This window comes from Panthera onca, chromosome B2, assembly GCF_046562875.1.
Source record: "Panthera onca isolate mPanOnc1 chromosome B2, mPanOnc1 haplotype 2, whole genome shotgun sequence".
Taxonomy (NCBI): domain Eukaryota; kingdom Metazoa; phylum Chordata; class Mammalia; order Carnivora; family Felidae; genus Panthera; species Panthera onca.
The window spans coordinates 98,890,780-98,904,546 of NC_138343.1; the positions used below are offsets into that span (position 1 = coordinate 98,890,780).

Here is a 13,767-nt window from a genome sequence, read left to right on the forward strand (position 1 = left end):
GGGGATGTTAATTTTAATATTTTAGTTAAGATAACATATCCAAGGTATTACTTCAACATTCAATTATTTTTTAACTATTTACTTTTCTCATACTAAGTCTTTGAAATCTGGTGTATATTTTATACTTAACAGCACATCTCCATTCAGACCCTAAACATCCATGCAATATTCTACCTCTTTTATACCAAGTCAATTTACATGCCCAAGTTGTTGCAAAGAGAGTCTTCTAATAACTGAATCAGGTATAAGTTTTTAAATTTAAGTTAATTAAAAGTAAATGCAATGTAAAACTCAGTTCCTCAGTCACATTAGCCACATTCTAAGTGCTCAATAGCAAAATGTGACTAATGGCTGCCATACTGCACGTACAGGCCTAGCAGCACGTTATACGTGGTTCAAATGTTCAACTTTACTGCTTCATCTTCTAAGGTTCAAACTATCCAAAAAATGTTAAGAACGTGCATGTTTATACTTTTCTGTACTACATTTTGGGCAGTTTCCTCCAGTTCACCTGGAGGTCTCTTCACCTGTGTCTAATCTGCCACTTAATCCGTTAAATGTATTCCAATGACTTTCCCTTGATGGACGGTCTATTTGTACAGTCTTTTACGCCTTTAATCATTTTCAACAATTTATATTTTCTTTAAGATTTGCTATGTCAAGTTCTTAGGCTGAAAATCCCAGTGTTTATTGTGTCTGTCAACTCTACCTCATGGTGGGCCATTTCTTTGTCACTTGTAACTTTGTGTTAGGAATGCATCTCCTGTGGGTCTTGTTTTGTTTTTCATTTTGTTTTTTAAGAAAGCCTTTGTAGTCTGAGTTAAAGCAGTCCCTTTGCAGTGGTGTTACATTTGCTTCTGCCATCTACCCTCACCCTCACTCCCTCAGTTTTTTACCTCAGTTTCTCACCTTATGGTTTTCCTCACCATGAGATTAATATAAATTCAATTCCTTAAAATGGCCAAGGGTTTCAAATTCTCATGGGAAACTTTGATTTCCTCCTAGAGCTACGGCAAGGATAAAGCTTTCTTGTGGTGTGGGGTGGGGGTGAGAGGGGTGGGTTTTTTAGGACTCTTCCTTTGAGGCTGTCGCCCTCCAACGGGCCCACTGCTGCAGGTGTATCCAGGCCAATCCTTTCCCCCAACACAGCCTTATGTCCAGTGCTGTAGGCCTCTAGCATCACTGATACACTCAACTCCTAGCACTAATGCAGGAGGTACAGGTTCCTGCTCTGTCAGGGTCCAGGCTCCCTCTGAGCTTCGTGTGTCTGAAGATTTTTCTTTCTCAGGAATTCATCCATACATATAAAGGTATATGTCTATACATTTGTGTTGTGTGTGTACAAAAGGTAACACGTTCACACATGTACACACAAAAGGATCACCATAGATATATACACTTAACCTAGTATCTTCAGATATTGCCACTTTTTTAGGACATTCTCGAAACAAAAGGATAAACCAGTGCAGTCTGAGACCTGGTTTTTAGAACCAGGTGAGTTTAAGTGTGTTATCCAAAAAGGTACTTTGCCTAAGGGGACTTCATTTGATTGGAGAGCCATCAGAACAGAGTCCCCTATTATCTGGGCCTTTTTTTTTTTTTTATGTTTATTTATTTTGAGGGAGAGAGACAGAGTGCGAGCAGGGGAGGGGTAGAGAGAGAGGGAGACAGAGTCCCAAGAAGGCTCCAGACTCTGAGCTGTCAGCACAGAGCCTGACGCGGAGCTGGAATTCACCAACCATGAAATCACAACCTGAGCCGAAGTCGGACACTTAACCGACTGAGCCACCCAGGTGCCCCGGCCTTTTCTTCTGAATAAGCACATCATTTGGATCCTTGTGAATTTATCCCAAGGCTTCCCTGTATAGCACACAAATCAAGAAATTATCCTACCACTGTCTAAGCCTTCTCTAATCACAAAAACCTTAGAATAACGAGATCATCAAGGTAGGAGAAACCTTAGAAATCAAATATTCCAACCTAACATAAGAAAACAGGCCAATAAAGGTGATGATTTGTTTAATACCACATAGCTAGTTACCCACAGCATCAAAATCTGTCTCCCTTCATCCTACTATTCTGCCACCTTTACATAATGCAACTTTGTGTATTTTTTAAATCTCAGATTTGCAGCACAATCTTTGTGGCTTCCAGCTTGCTCTCTCCGAGGTAATTTAAAAGAAACAGTTAACCAGATTATGTGTGTTTCATTCTTCAGTTAAACAGAACCTAGCTAAAGACGTTCTCTTGGCCTCTTCCATTAGAGTCGGGCCCCCATCACTTTCTCACAACTGTGCCCACAGCAACATTGCTAGTTTTACAAAGCATCGGTTTTAATGAGAACTAGCATTTTTCCATATAGTGCTAAACACGAAGTATGGCACTAGCTTGCTTGATTTATTTTCCTTAAGGACAGAAATATAATTATTTAAAGAATTTCAATAAGATCTAAATGTAGGCAGTTGAATACGTTGAATCTTTGGGTTCCGATTTCATGTGATAAGTAACTACAAATACCTCTCTCAATCAGAAAAAGACTTTTTTACATAGGGTTAAGTGTATTTATGAACTCACAAAGAATCAGCAATTGGCTAATACAAAAAGAATTACATTATTGCTTAAAAGGCAAAAACATAAACTTACCTCTAGCAGAAGCGAACAAGTATATTAATTGAGCTGGGAGGTACTATTGTCAAGTAAAATAATCTGTTTTAATGAGGGCTTCATTTTTAATCTGACAAAATATGATGATGAGGGGGGTTCCCCAGTATGAATCCAAGCTTTGCAAAATCCAAACATGTAATACTGCAGAAATACAAACCTTGTACCATTTTTACTATACCTAAAATCATATAGCCAAGGCAGAAATGGCTTACACAAATAGCTAATCGGACTAAACACTGTAAATTCATGAGTTTGCAGTTACTTTTGTTCTACCCTGATGTAAACGTTAGTGGACTGTCAGTCAACTCCTAACAGATGTTCAACAAACAACTTCTCCCTGGCTGCCTTCATTTGAACATACCAAATAGTTACAAATGTTTATATCATAACCTGTGATCGCTGCATCAAATACAATCACTCTAAGAGAAAAGGGAAATTCTTTTTTCTTTGACTTTAATTTCAACTTGTGGCACAGCTTGTGCTAAAAGGGGACCTCTGAATCTCTGACACACTATGTCCTTCACCTAAAAAATAACAGATTTGTCATCATTTGAAGACCCATCTATGAGCATTGCTCTGTTAAGAATAAGCTCATGTATGTGCAGGTCAAAGACTAAACAAAGGAAACACTGAACTTCCAAGTGACTGTGCCCTTTCTAAACCCATGAGGAAAGTACCACACAGTGGGATGAGCCAGGGCCAAGAGCGGCTTCCAGGCCTTGCAAGAGCTTTTCTGGCAACTGAAATACTGACCGAGGGGTTGCTGGGTCTCCGTATTCTTTCGCTGAGCCTCCATTTGGCAGGCATATTTTAATCAAGTAGATTGTTTAAAAAAAATTTTGTTTTTACATTTAGTTTTGAGACACAGAGAGAGACAGAGCATGAGCGGGGGAGGGGCAGAGAGAGGGAGACACAGAATCTGAAGCAGGCTCCAGGCTCCGAGCTGTCAGCACACAGCCCGATGCGCAGGTCGAACTCACTAACCGTGAGATCATGACCTGAGCCGAAGTCGGATGCTCAACCAACTGAGCCACCCAGGCGCCCTGCAAGTAGGTTGTTTAAATTAAACCTGCATGCTACAAAAACGTTCCAACTCTAACAGATTTGCAGGTCTGATCTTAGTATATTTGTGGTTCTCTCCCTTCCCCGCACACACACACACCCCATTTACTAATAAGGAAGCAAAAATACATCCATGGGAGTAGCATCTTACATCTGTTAGAGGCTATTGAGGTGACATTGTGGAGGGAAGGGGGCCAGCACAGGCTCCGGATCTGAAAGGCTCAGATGTGGATTCCTGCTCTACCATCATCCACTAGTGGCATATTCTGGAAAAGCTATCTAATCTCTCAGAATTCCCTTACCAGTATAACTGGGAAAATTACACTTCCTGGCAGGGTTGCTGGGAGAATCAGGGGCAATCTCTGCCCAGTGCTGGACACACGCTAAGCTCTCAATAGCAGCTCCTGACTTCATCTGTTCTCTGTGTTTTGTTTGTGCTGCCTTTGTGGTGGTTACAGTGGTGCTGGTTCTCATTTTTCCCGCTCTTCTCAAACAGGAGCTTCCCAAACAGCAGTCCTGTGGTACCCTGTGGTACCCCAGACCCTCTCTCATGGCCTACACCAGTATTTCTCCGCGGCAGATGATTTTGCCGCTAGGGGATATTTGACACTGTCTGGAGACATGTGTGGTTGTCACAACTGAGGGAGCAGAGGGAGAGATGCTCCTGGTATTGAGTGGGGCCACGGATGCTGCTGAACATTCTACAATGCACAGAACAGCCCTCCCTCCCCCCATAAGGAATTAGCCAACCCAAAATGGCAATCCTTGATGAGGTTAAGAAACCCCAGCCTACACAATAAGCATAATAAATTTTAGAGGCAGGGAAACCATAGCAACAGTCAGAATACTCATCATAAATTTCAAACTATCCATGAAGGGAATGAAGGACAGCCTTAGAAATAAGCATAAAACAAGTACAAATAACTATTGAACAAGCTGCCTAGTAGGTGGGTGTGGGTGGGTGTGTTTGTGATTTATTTTGAGTGGTTTTTCTCCTTAACAGTACAGCCATTCTTACCTCAGATATATATATAATGTAATGAAGTCAACGTTCTGCACCACCAATCTGGAATAAGTGGTAACCTGCCCTGTACAAAGGGGGCTTTCAGTCATTCCTTAAATCTTCAATCTGATGAATTAAAAATCTTAATATGGGTGTGTACATATCTAAAACCTGATCAGCCTGGACACATAGGATTAGTACATTTCACACTTTAGTGTAAAAGAAGGTTTAAAAAAGGTTTAATGTAAAAAGAAGGTTTATTGTACATACTTCAGTGTGGAAAATTTTAATTAAAAAATAAAAGAGAGAATCTGTGATATAATCCAAACAGGAACTAGGCTGAAGTTAACCTTGTTCTGGAGACAACACCATGCAAACTGAGAGTTACGCCACTTTGTGCTTCTGAAATACCTATGGTCTTGAGAGCAACTTAACTGCTATTTTTTTAATTTATTTTTATTTTTTTAGAGAGAGAGGGGGGAGGAGGGAGAGAGAGAGAGGGAGACCCAGAATCTGAAGCAGGCTCCAAGCTCCGAGCTGTCAGCACACAGCCCAATGCAGGGCTTGAACTCACAAACTATAAGATCATGACCTGAACCAAAGTCGCACACTTAACCGACTGAGCCACCCGGGAACTCCTAACTGCTACTTTAAATCACACTTATTCAAGCTGGTCTTCCCACCTCAATGAATTTTATTAGTGTACTATGAGTTTTAAAATAAAAACCTCATTTGTATTTTTCAAAATCATCACTACTAATTCAGAAAATCTTGTTCCCTTTTGAACTGAAGTTAGTAAGATTATCTAGCTAATATATCTTGGTTTCTCACTTGAGGAACGGTATTTTCAAACCACTGCAAGAAACAAAAAGCCAACACAGGGAACATCTGGAGTAAAAGGAGGTAAAAAATGGGGAAAAGGAATAAAGACTAGTAGCAAACAGTATTTTACTCACTCCCTAGATTTCTTGAACAAACAATGGACACAAAATTTTCCTGCTCTCTCAGGATGTAAAAATGCCAGGAAATAAACTCAATTTATAATAAGGTAATAATTTGCTTTATTTTATACCATTTAACTTATTTGAAGTAGAATTTTTGAAAATCATTCGTAGGGATAAATGTCTAATCCTATAAATAAAAATGATAGAGATCATTTGAACTACCGAGAACCTACACTTTTCTGTTTAATATTTAAAAATGTAAAAAAGATTGGCACTACTGAAATACTGCATAACCGTCCCAGGAAAGATACAGATTTTGGCTCTCAGGCCACAGTCTTGTAATGAATGCCAACTGGCAGTTACGAAAAACTCACTTAATCTTTCAGATCATGTATTAAAAAAAAAAAAGATTTGACAGCGTAGGCAAGTCGGTGGTTGAGAAATCAGGTCTGAAGTCAGAAAAGGCAACAGTAAAGACACGAAAATTCTGCTTTGTGCTTAGTTTCATAGGAACAGAAGGAGATTTAAGGCTGAGTCTGAAGGAATCCTGAGTTGAAGTTCTTGATGTTCTAGTCTTTGAAACTCAAAGACAGAATTGGGTGTGCCTGAGTTCCCAGAAACCAGCATCAGTGGCTCTTATAACCCCACAGCAGAGCCCTTGGCAAAAGGCAAGTAGGAATGATTGAAATCTACAAGGTTGTAAACAATGTTATTGACCAAGGTGAACAGAAAAAAACCTTTGAGTGAAAGTCAAAGGAAAGGCTCTGTTTTGAATAGTAAGCTACAAACTTAATCTCAGGAACGCAGTAAGAATGGAAAATTTATGTAATTTCTTCTTCATATTGCTGAATTCATGGACTTCAGACACAAAACGAATTTTAGGGAAAACAGATATGTGGGGGATTATCTTCCATGTTAAAATGAAGGAGGACAAGCGTCCTCACTCTGTCAGAGGCAAACAGGTGAAAGGCCTAGCATCTGGGCAGATGGAGGTTGACTCCTATGGCCCTCTGTGTCCATCCCTTCCGCGAGTGTTAACTGTGCCCCTAGCACGTGGCAGGTGCCAAGCTACCTGCACTACAGAGGCAATAACACAACCCCCGCCTCCAGCAGGTAACAGGCTAGTGGAGACTGGGCAAGTACACCGATAATTAGACTGCTGGACACGCCTCATGCTGTAATTATTTCCTTGAGTTCTTGATGAGGTCTTTCATCCTATTTCCATCTTGTATTCACCCAACTCAGAGTATAACAGCTACTTGCATTGAAAATATCTTTCTTCAAGAACAGCTGAGGTTTAGATAAATCTTTGTAACTATGAAAAAGCCTGAAACCCTTTAGTTCTAACTCTTTGAGGAGGCTGTACCAGAACCTCACGACACTGCTGTCCCGGCCACTGACCTCAAACCCGGGCCAGTGGAGATGAACCTCAAAGGTGAGCTGTCCAATTTGTTCAAGGACATCTTCCAGAATAAGATTTTCTAAAACTTTCCATTCTGCGCTTTCCAGATCTGCTTTGAGAACATCAATCTGTAACAAAATGATGAAATGAGATTAGCAGATTCAATAAGCGTTGTTAAAAATACCATCTTGACATCAGGAGCATCACTGTATAACTACCTCCTACGAAAGCAGAATGTTTCAAATTTTAGAGTTAGACAGCTTTTTCAAATGGCCACTGACAACATGAATTTCTTTTCTTTTAAATGTTTTTTTGTGCATTTTTTTTTTAAATGTTTGGGTTTTTTTGAGAGAGAGCACGAGTGGCGGAAGGGCAGAGAGAGAGAGAGAGGGACAGAGGATCTGAAGCAGGCTCTGATCTGACAGCACAGAGCCTCACGTGGGCCTCGAACTCATGAACTGTGAGATCAGGACCTGAGCCGAAGTCTGCTGCTTAACCAACTGAGCCACCCAGGCGCCCGCAACATGAATTTTTAACTTCACTCCACACTAAATGTTAATATACAAATAATGAAATGCCAGCCAGAAATCATAATGAACCGTCCTACCTTCTGCCCAATGAGAATGGATGCCTGAGAAGGAGATGTTGGAGCATGTGTTTTCACAGAACTGCATGCCCATGGCCCCTCCCCAACAACCTAGACCCTGCTCACAGGAACCCAGCCATGGTCCAGACAGAATGGTGGCCCACCAGGAGGGACTGGCAGAGGGCCACTGCCTGCAAGACCGCCTCACGAACCTCAGCTCCCTCCAATTTCTCAAGACTAGAAGCCAGGTTCTCAGGTATCTGAATGTTAGACTTGTAAAAAAAAAAAAAAATCTATTATTATTCCATGATTTCTTTTTCAAAGTAAACATCAGCACAGCATTTTAAAAGGGGGCGGGGAGGGGGGAGGCAACACCATCCTCTGTTCATCTAATGAATGTAAGTTCACATTCCAGGGAAGATGAAATATAGGAAGGGTAGGACAGGAAAGATGCTGCAATTCATTAAGTCAGGAGAATCAGCTCGGTTTCGCTGGCTTTGCTATTAGAATAACAGAACCCCAAATACCTCCAGAAAGCAATGAGAGCTAACGACTTGCTGAGTGCTTATATGCGCCTGGCACTACGCATAGTGCTTCGCTTGCAACGTCCATTTACTCCTCTCAACGATTCTGCAAGGGTGATGCTGTTTCCATCCCTGTTTGAAGTTTAGGAAACCCAGACTCAGAGAACAACCCATCCCCCGTCACACAGCCGGAGAGGCAGTAGTGACAGGTGAACTGAGTCTGTCTACCTGGCGCGTGTTCTTAACCACTTATGCGATGCCGACTCCTCGTAAACCACAAGGGGGAAAATGGTAGCTCAGATTCCCTCGACGGCTTTCGGTGTGGAAACCAGGTTGCTATTAGAGAGTGACTAAGGGTCAGCGAGTAGAAGCAGTATTACCAACATCCCCAGTTTAGAGCTGCAGAACACGTTACAGCTTAAAGAATTACTCTCTACAGGTGCAATCTCAGTGAAACAGCCCTAGAGGCAGACAGAGACTTGGTAGAAATGACTCTGGGCTGCCAACACTGCTTGTGTGATTTCAGAGTTGGGTGGAGGAGAAGATACAGAGGATTTAGACATTACTGCTCCAGGAAAATGGTCTTGGCCCAGCAGCATCCTGAGATCCCAGGGGAGATGCTTTTGCCACTGTCTTGCTTTGGACAGTACCTCATGATCCACCCGGGAAAGAGGGATGGCAATACCCCAAGAATACCAAGAGGCCTTAGAATAGCCCAGATATCTGGAAGCCAGCCTGTCCATACTCAAAGAGGAAAAAGCAACATGGAAAAACAAAACACAAAACAACTTTCTTTTCTGAAAGGAACCGACTAAAGGCAGATTCCAGAAGAACATGCACAAGGGCTAAGATAATTCCTGTGAACTGGCACAACAGAATTAATTCACTCTTTTCTCATCTTGCTGCCCTCCCACCTTGTTGACTTGTTTAATCTTTGAGATTTTAAGCAGAACATTTCTGAATTAGGGTAATTAAACTGCCAGAAGAAATATAGAATCAAAACTTCACAAAATGTTCTCAATTAGCACAGAAAGTATCCCAAACTCAAAATCAACATTTTGTGTCAATTCACATAGTTAAGAATTTTTTTTAAATCCTTAGAGCCTTATTTCTTACCGTAGTTTTCTATGAGTTTGCACATATCGAACGTGATCAATAAAACAAACTATTAAAGGGACAGGGCAAAACTACACTGGTGAAGACAGAGGCATATACATTACATATTTTTTTCCAAACATATTTTTAAAATAAGCTATCAATCAGAAGTTATGAGAAACACACAAAAAAAAAACCAAATTGGGATACATCACTGCAAATATGTGCTTTCTGTGGAAATCCAATTTTCACTTACAAAATGCTATCCTATCTAAAGTGCGAAAAGCATTTTCAAATACAACAACACTGCCAACCTCTTTTGATTCCAGTGACTGAAAATTCTCTGCTTCAATCAGAATTGGGTAGGCTGCTCTAAATCATCCGGCCCAGGCTGGTGCAGCACTGAGCAGCTCATAAACTCTTCCCTGCCTTCCAGTCTGAGAGCATAGCCAGACAAATGCTGTGAATAAAACATGGTTTTCTTTTCCTGCGTGCTTTTCCCATTTTTTTTTTGTCTAACAGAACGTTCTATCGCCACAGCGATCTTGCAAATGTAATTTCCACTGTTCCTTCATAATGCACCCAACGTTATCGTTAGTCTAAGGCACTAAACGTTTCCGCACCAGGTATGTTACTTTTCAGATGCTAACATCAGCTCTCAACAATTAAGGCACTAAAAGTCATGCAAATGATTACATTGGAATAACTGAGTGCCAATCCTAATACAGTTAGGTTAACTCAACTTTCTTGAGAGAAACAACTCAGTGTTAACCCTCCGTAAACTCTGGAATAACTAAAGACATATTCTTGGGTAGAAAGGTCTTGAAGAAGGTAGATCAAACCATGTATCTAGCATCATTTCAGAGGCATTAAAGGGGTCCTCTTACCAAAAATCATCTCCTTTCCCTTGTGCCTGAAAGATCCAATAAATCTCCTTTCCCAGAACGTTCTGAGGAAATGAGAACTTTCATTTTAAGTGGATCAAGATGTGAGGCCATTTTGGCAGCTTCCTCGTCATGGGCACAAGTTGATGGCTGCGTTCATCCACCCAGAACTGCAGGGACGAGGGAAAGCAGGGAAAGGGGCACCAGCTTCTGTACTAGCTTGTTGGGGCTGCTAGAAAAAAGTACCACAGGGGCACCTGGGTGGCTCAGTCCATCAAGCGTCTGACTCGATTGTGGTTCAGGTCATTATCTCACGGTTCGTGAGTCCGTGAGTCAGGCTCTGTGCTGTCAGCATGGAGCCTGCTTGGGATTCTCTCTCTCCCTCTCTCTCTGCCCCTGTTCCGTGCTCTCTCCTAGCTCCTAGTGGTTTGCTGGCAGTCTTTGGTGTTCCTTGGCTTCTGCGTTACTCTGATCTATTTCTTCGTCTTCACATTGTGTTATTTCTTCTTCTACGTGTTGCCTGTGTCCAAATTTCCCCTCTTTATAAGGTCACCGGTCATACTGGATTAGGGGCCCACCCTTCAGCAGTATGGCCTCATTTCAGCTAATTATGTCTGCAATGACCCTATTTCCAGTTAAGTTCATATTCTGAGGTACTAGGGGTTAGGACTCCAACATATGAATTTTGAGGTCACTCAATTCAAAGTACTACAGTGTTTAGGGGAGCTATCATCATACGGCTTTGGGAAGACACTATGTGTTCTGGAGCCAATTCCGCAGTCAATGCCTGGGGAAAGTGTCCCGTACCAGAGATCCAAGGGCCAGCAGCTCTCTGAGGCAATTATGGATGCTGTCCTGCTAGCCCCTACATCAGCCAGCCCTGATGGTTCCAACTTTGCAATATCCAGGGCAGGTCAACAGGGCTCCGAGGCCAATTGAAACCACCATCATGAAACCCCTGTGCTTCATTCCTGGTTCCTTCCTGGCCACAAGACCAGGGCCAGCTGGTGCACTTTGTCCTTGACATTCCCCCATTCCCTAGCCACTTCCCTCTCCGTCCTGGAACTCAGCAGGCACTCAACATCTTCATGCCTGCGGCTCCCCACCTGAGCCTTTTCCCTTCCCCAGGTACTCCCAGCAGGATAGGCAGACTGCTTTACACACTGCAACACCTTTAAAGAACTAGGTCTGGGATTCACCAACGTCACTTCCATTGCATTCTGTCGGTCAAAGCACATCATAGGGCCAGCCCAGACTCAAGGGGAGGTGAGAAAGATTCCAGCCCTTGAGGGCAATAGTGGCATACACAGAAAGGGTGAAACGAACCGTTCATGGTCATGTCTGCAAATAATCGACCCAGTTAATAAAAGCAATCTTCAAATGTACATACAAATCCATGAATGATCTACAGTATTAGAGTAGAACCTTTGCTGGACATAAGCAATACTCCAGGAAAAATAAATAATGAAGCCCTTAGTCATCAAAATATTATTAAAGAAGGGACATCAATTGAAACGTGGCATATGCTATCAGATCTGGCTTTCCTTGGAAGCTGACAAAGAACTGGGACAGCCAATGGATTAAGGATGACTAATAAGAAAACACAAGGACAAGTAAAGCAAATAGGTAAAAATCTTAGATACCGTATTAGTGTACCCAGGATGCTATAACAAAATGCCAGAGAACGGGGGGCTTAAACAACAGACATTTATATTTTCTCACAGGTCTGGAGGCTGGAAAGTCCAAGATCAAAGTGTCGGCGAGTGTGGTTTCTCCTGAGGCCGCTCCTTGGCCTGCTGACAGCTGCTTCTTTGCTGTGCCCTCATGTGGACTTTACTCTGTGCTCATGCACTCCTGGTATCTCTTCCTCTTATAGGGCACCAGTCTTATTGGATGAGGTCCTCACCTCATGACTTCATTTAGCTTGACCTCCTTAAAGACCCTATCACCAGGGCACCTGGGTGGCTCAGTCAGTTAAGCGATGGACTCTTGATTTTGGCCCAGGTCACGTGAGATTGAGCCCTGCACTAGGCTTGGCGCAGACAGCATGGAGCCTGCTTGGGATTCTTTCTCCCATTCTTTCTCTGTCCCTCCCCTGTTCATGTGCTCTCTCTCTCTCTCTCCCTCTTCCTCTCTCTCTCTCTCTCAAAATAGATATATAAACTTGAAAAAAAAAAGATCTTCTCCCAAATATAGTCACACTGAGGGTAAGTGCTTCAACCTATGAATTTTGTGGGGGACACAATGCAGTTCATAACAGATATAAAACAGGTATTTTTGCTCGAGTCTATTTAGAGGCAAGCAGTATCTCTCCACAAAGAGTTTAAAAATACATCCCTGTTACTCTTATGTCAGCCTGACTGCTGGAGAGTCAGTAGTTCCTCCTTTGTATTTAATGGATAGCTCCAGTTCTGGGGAGTAAAAATGTAGCCACCTCATTAACTGAATATCAGTCACAGAGACTCTGACAGATTTGTTCTTCAAAGATGGTCTCACCGTTAATTCCCATCTCATGCTTTTCTACAATATGGCCTCAATGCTCCTCTTATCAAGAGATGGGACTGATGTTCCCTCCCCAGGGATGGCTTCATAGGATGCAACCTGTGCAGCCACACCAGGCTCCCCCACTTAGAAGGGCTCCATACCTCGTTTAATGCTCTGTTGCCATGGACTTGAAATTTTTAGTAAGTTTTGAACAAGGGACCCTGCATTCTCATTTTGCACTGGGCCCCATGAATTATGTCTCCTATCCTGTGATGCTCCCCTTGAATCTTGATGGGCTTGTTACTATTGACTAAGAGTATGGTAGAAATGGTTCCAGATGACATTCAAGACTGGGCCATAAAAGCTTCTACTTTGTTCAGTGGTATACTCACCCTGGAAAACTTTAGCCCCTATGCAAGGTGTCTGACTGTCCCAAGGTTACAGTGCTGTGAGAAAGTCCAGACTAGCCCTTGCAGAGAGACCCTAAATCAATAGGAAGAAAAAGATGCCTGTCCAACCCCGGCTGTTCCATCATCTGACTGTAACTACAAAAGAGACCCTGAGCCAGAACTACCCAGCAAAGCCCTTCCCAAATACTGACCCCCAGAAACTATGATCAATAATGAAATGATCGGTTGTTGTTTTAAGAAAGTTGAGTTTTAGGGGTGACTTTTCATGTAGCAGAAGATAACTAGAACAGAGACCAAGTACTATTTATGCAGATCTTCTTTCTAAATGTTAGAGGTTACTTGTACATTTAGATGTATGATATATAAATAGTATATATTCCAAAGCCATGATTTCTATAAATTCATATGTATATTTAATCAAAATATTCTCTTATTAAAAAATCAATACATGGTCATTGTTTAAAAATTAAAACTACAGATAAGAAAAAAGAAAGGGAATTAAAGTACTCATAATCCAGAGTCTAAAAGAGTTAACTTTTGTAATCCCTATCAAAATAACACCAGCATTCTTCACAGAGCTAGAATAAACAATCCTAAAATTTGTATGGAACCAGAAAAGACCCCGAATAGCCAAAGAGAGCTTGAAAAAGAAAACCAAAGCGGGAAGCATCACAATCCCAGACTTCAAGCTATACTACACAGCTGTAAT

General features: G+C 41.9%; 1 protein-coding gene across 5 annotated transcripts in view; it reads right to left on the bottom strand.

Moving 5' to 3' along the window:
* The window catches only part of METTL24 (methyltransferase like 24), a 174,950-nt gene that overhangs the window by 61,725 nt on the left and 99,458 nt on the right, over positions 1 to 13,767 (bottom strand). For 3 of the 5 annotated variants that reach the window (XM_060616381.3, XM_060616379.3, XM_060616380.3), the window contains exon 5: positions 7,075 to 7,203. In XM_060616381.3, coding sequence (XP_060472364.3) covers positions 7,075 to 7,203 — 129 coding nt within the window. Of the gene's footprint in view, positions 1 to 2,312; positions 7,204 to 13,767 lie in introns of those variants that run through there. The other 2 variants (XM_060616378.3, XM_081795773.1) reach the window with 1 other exon arrangement.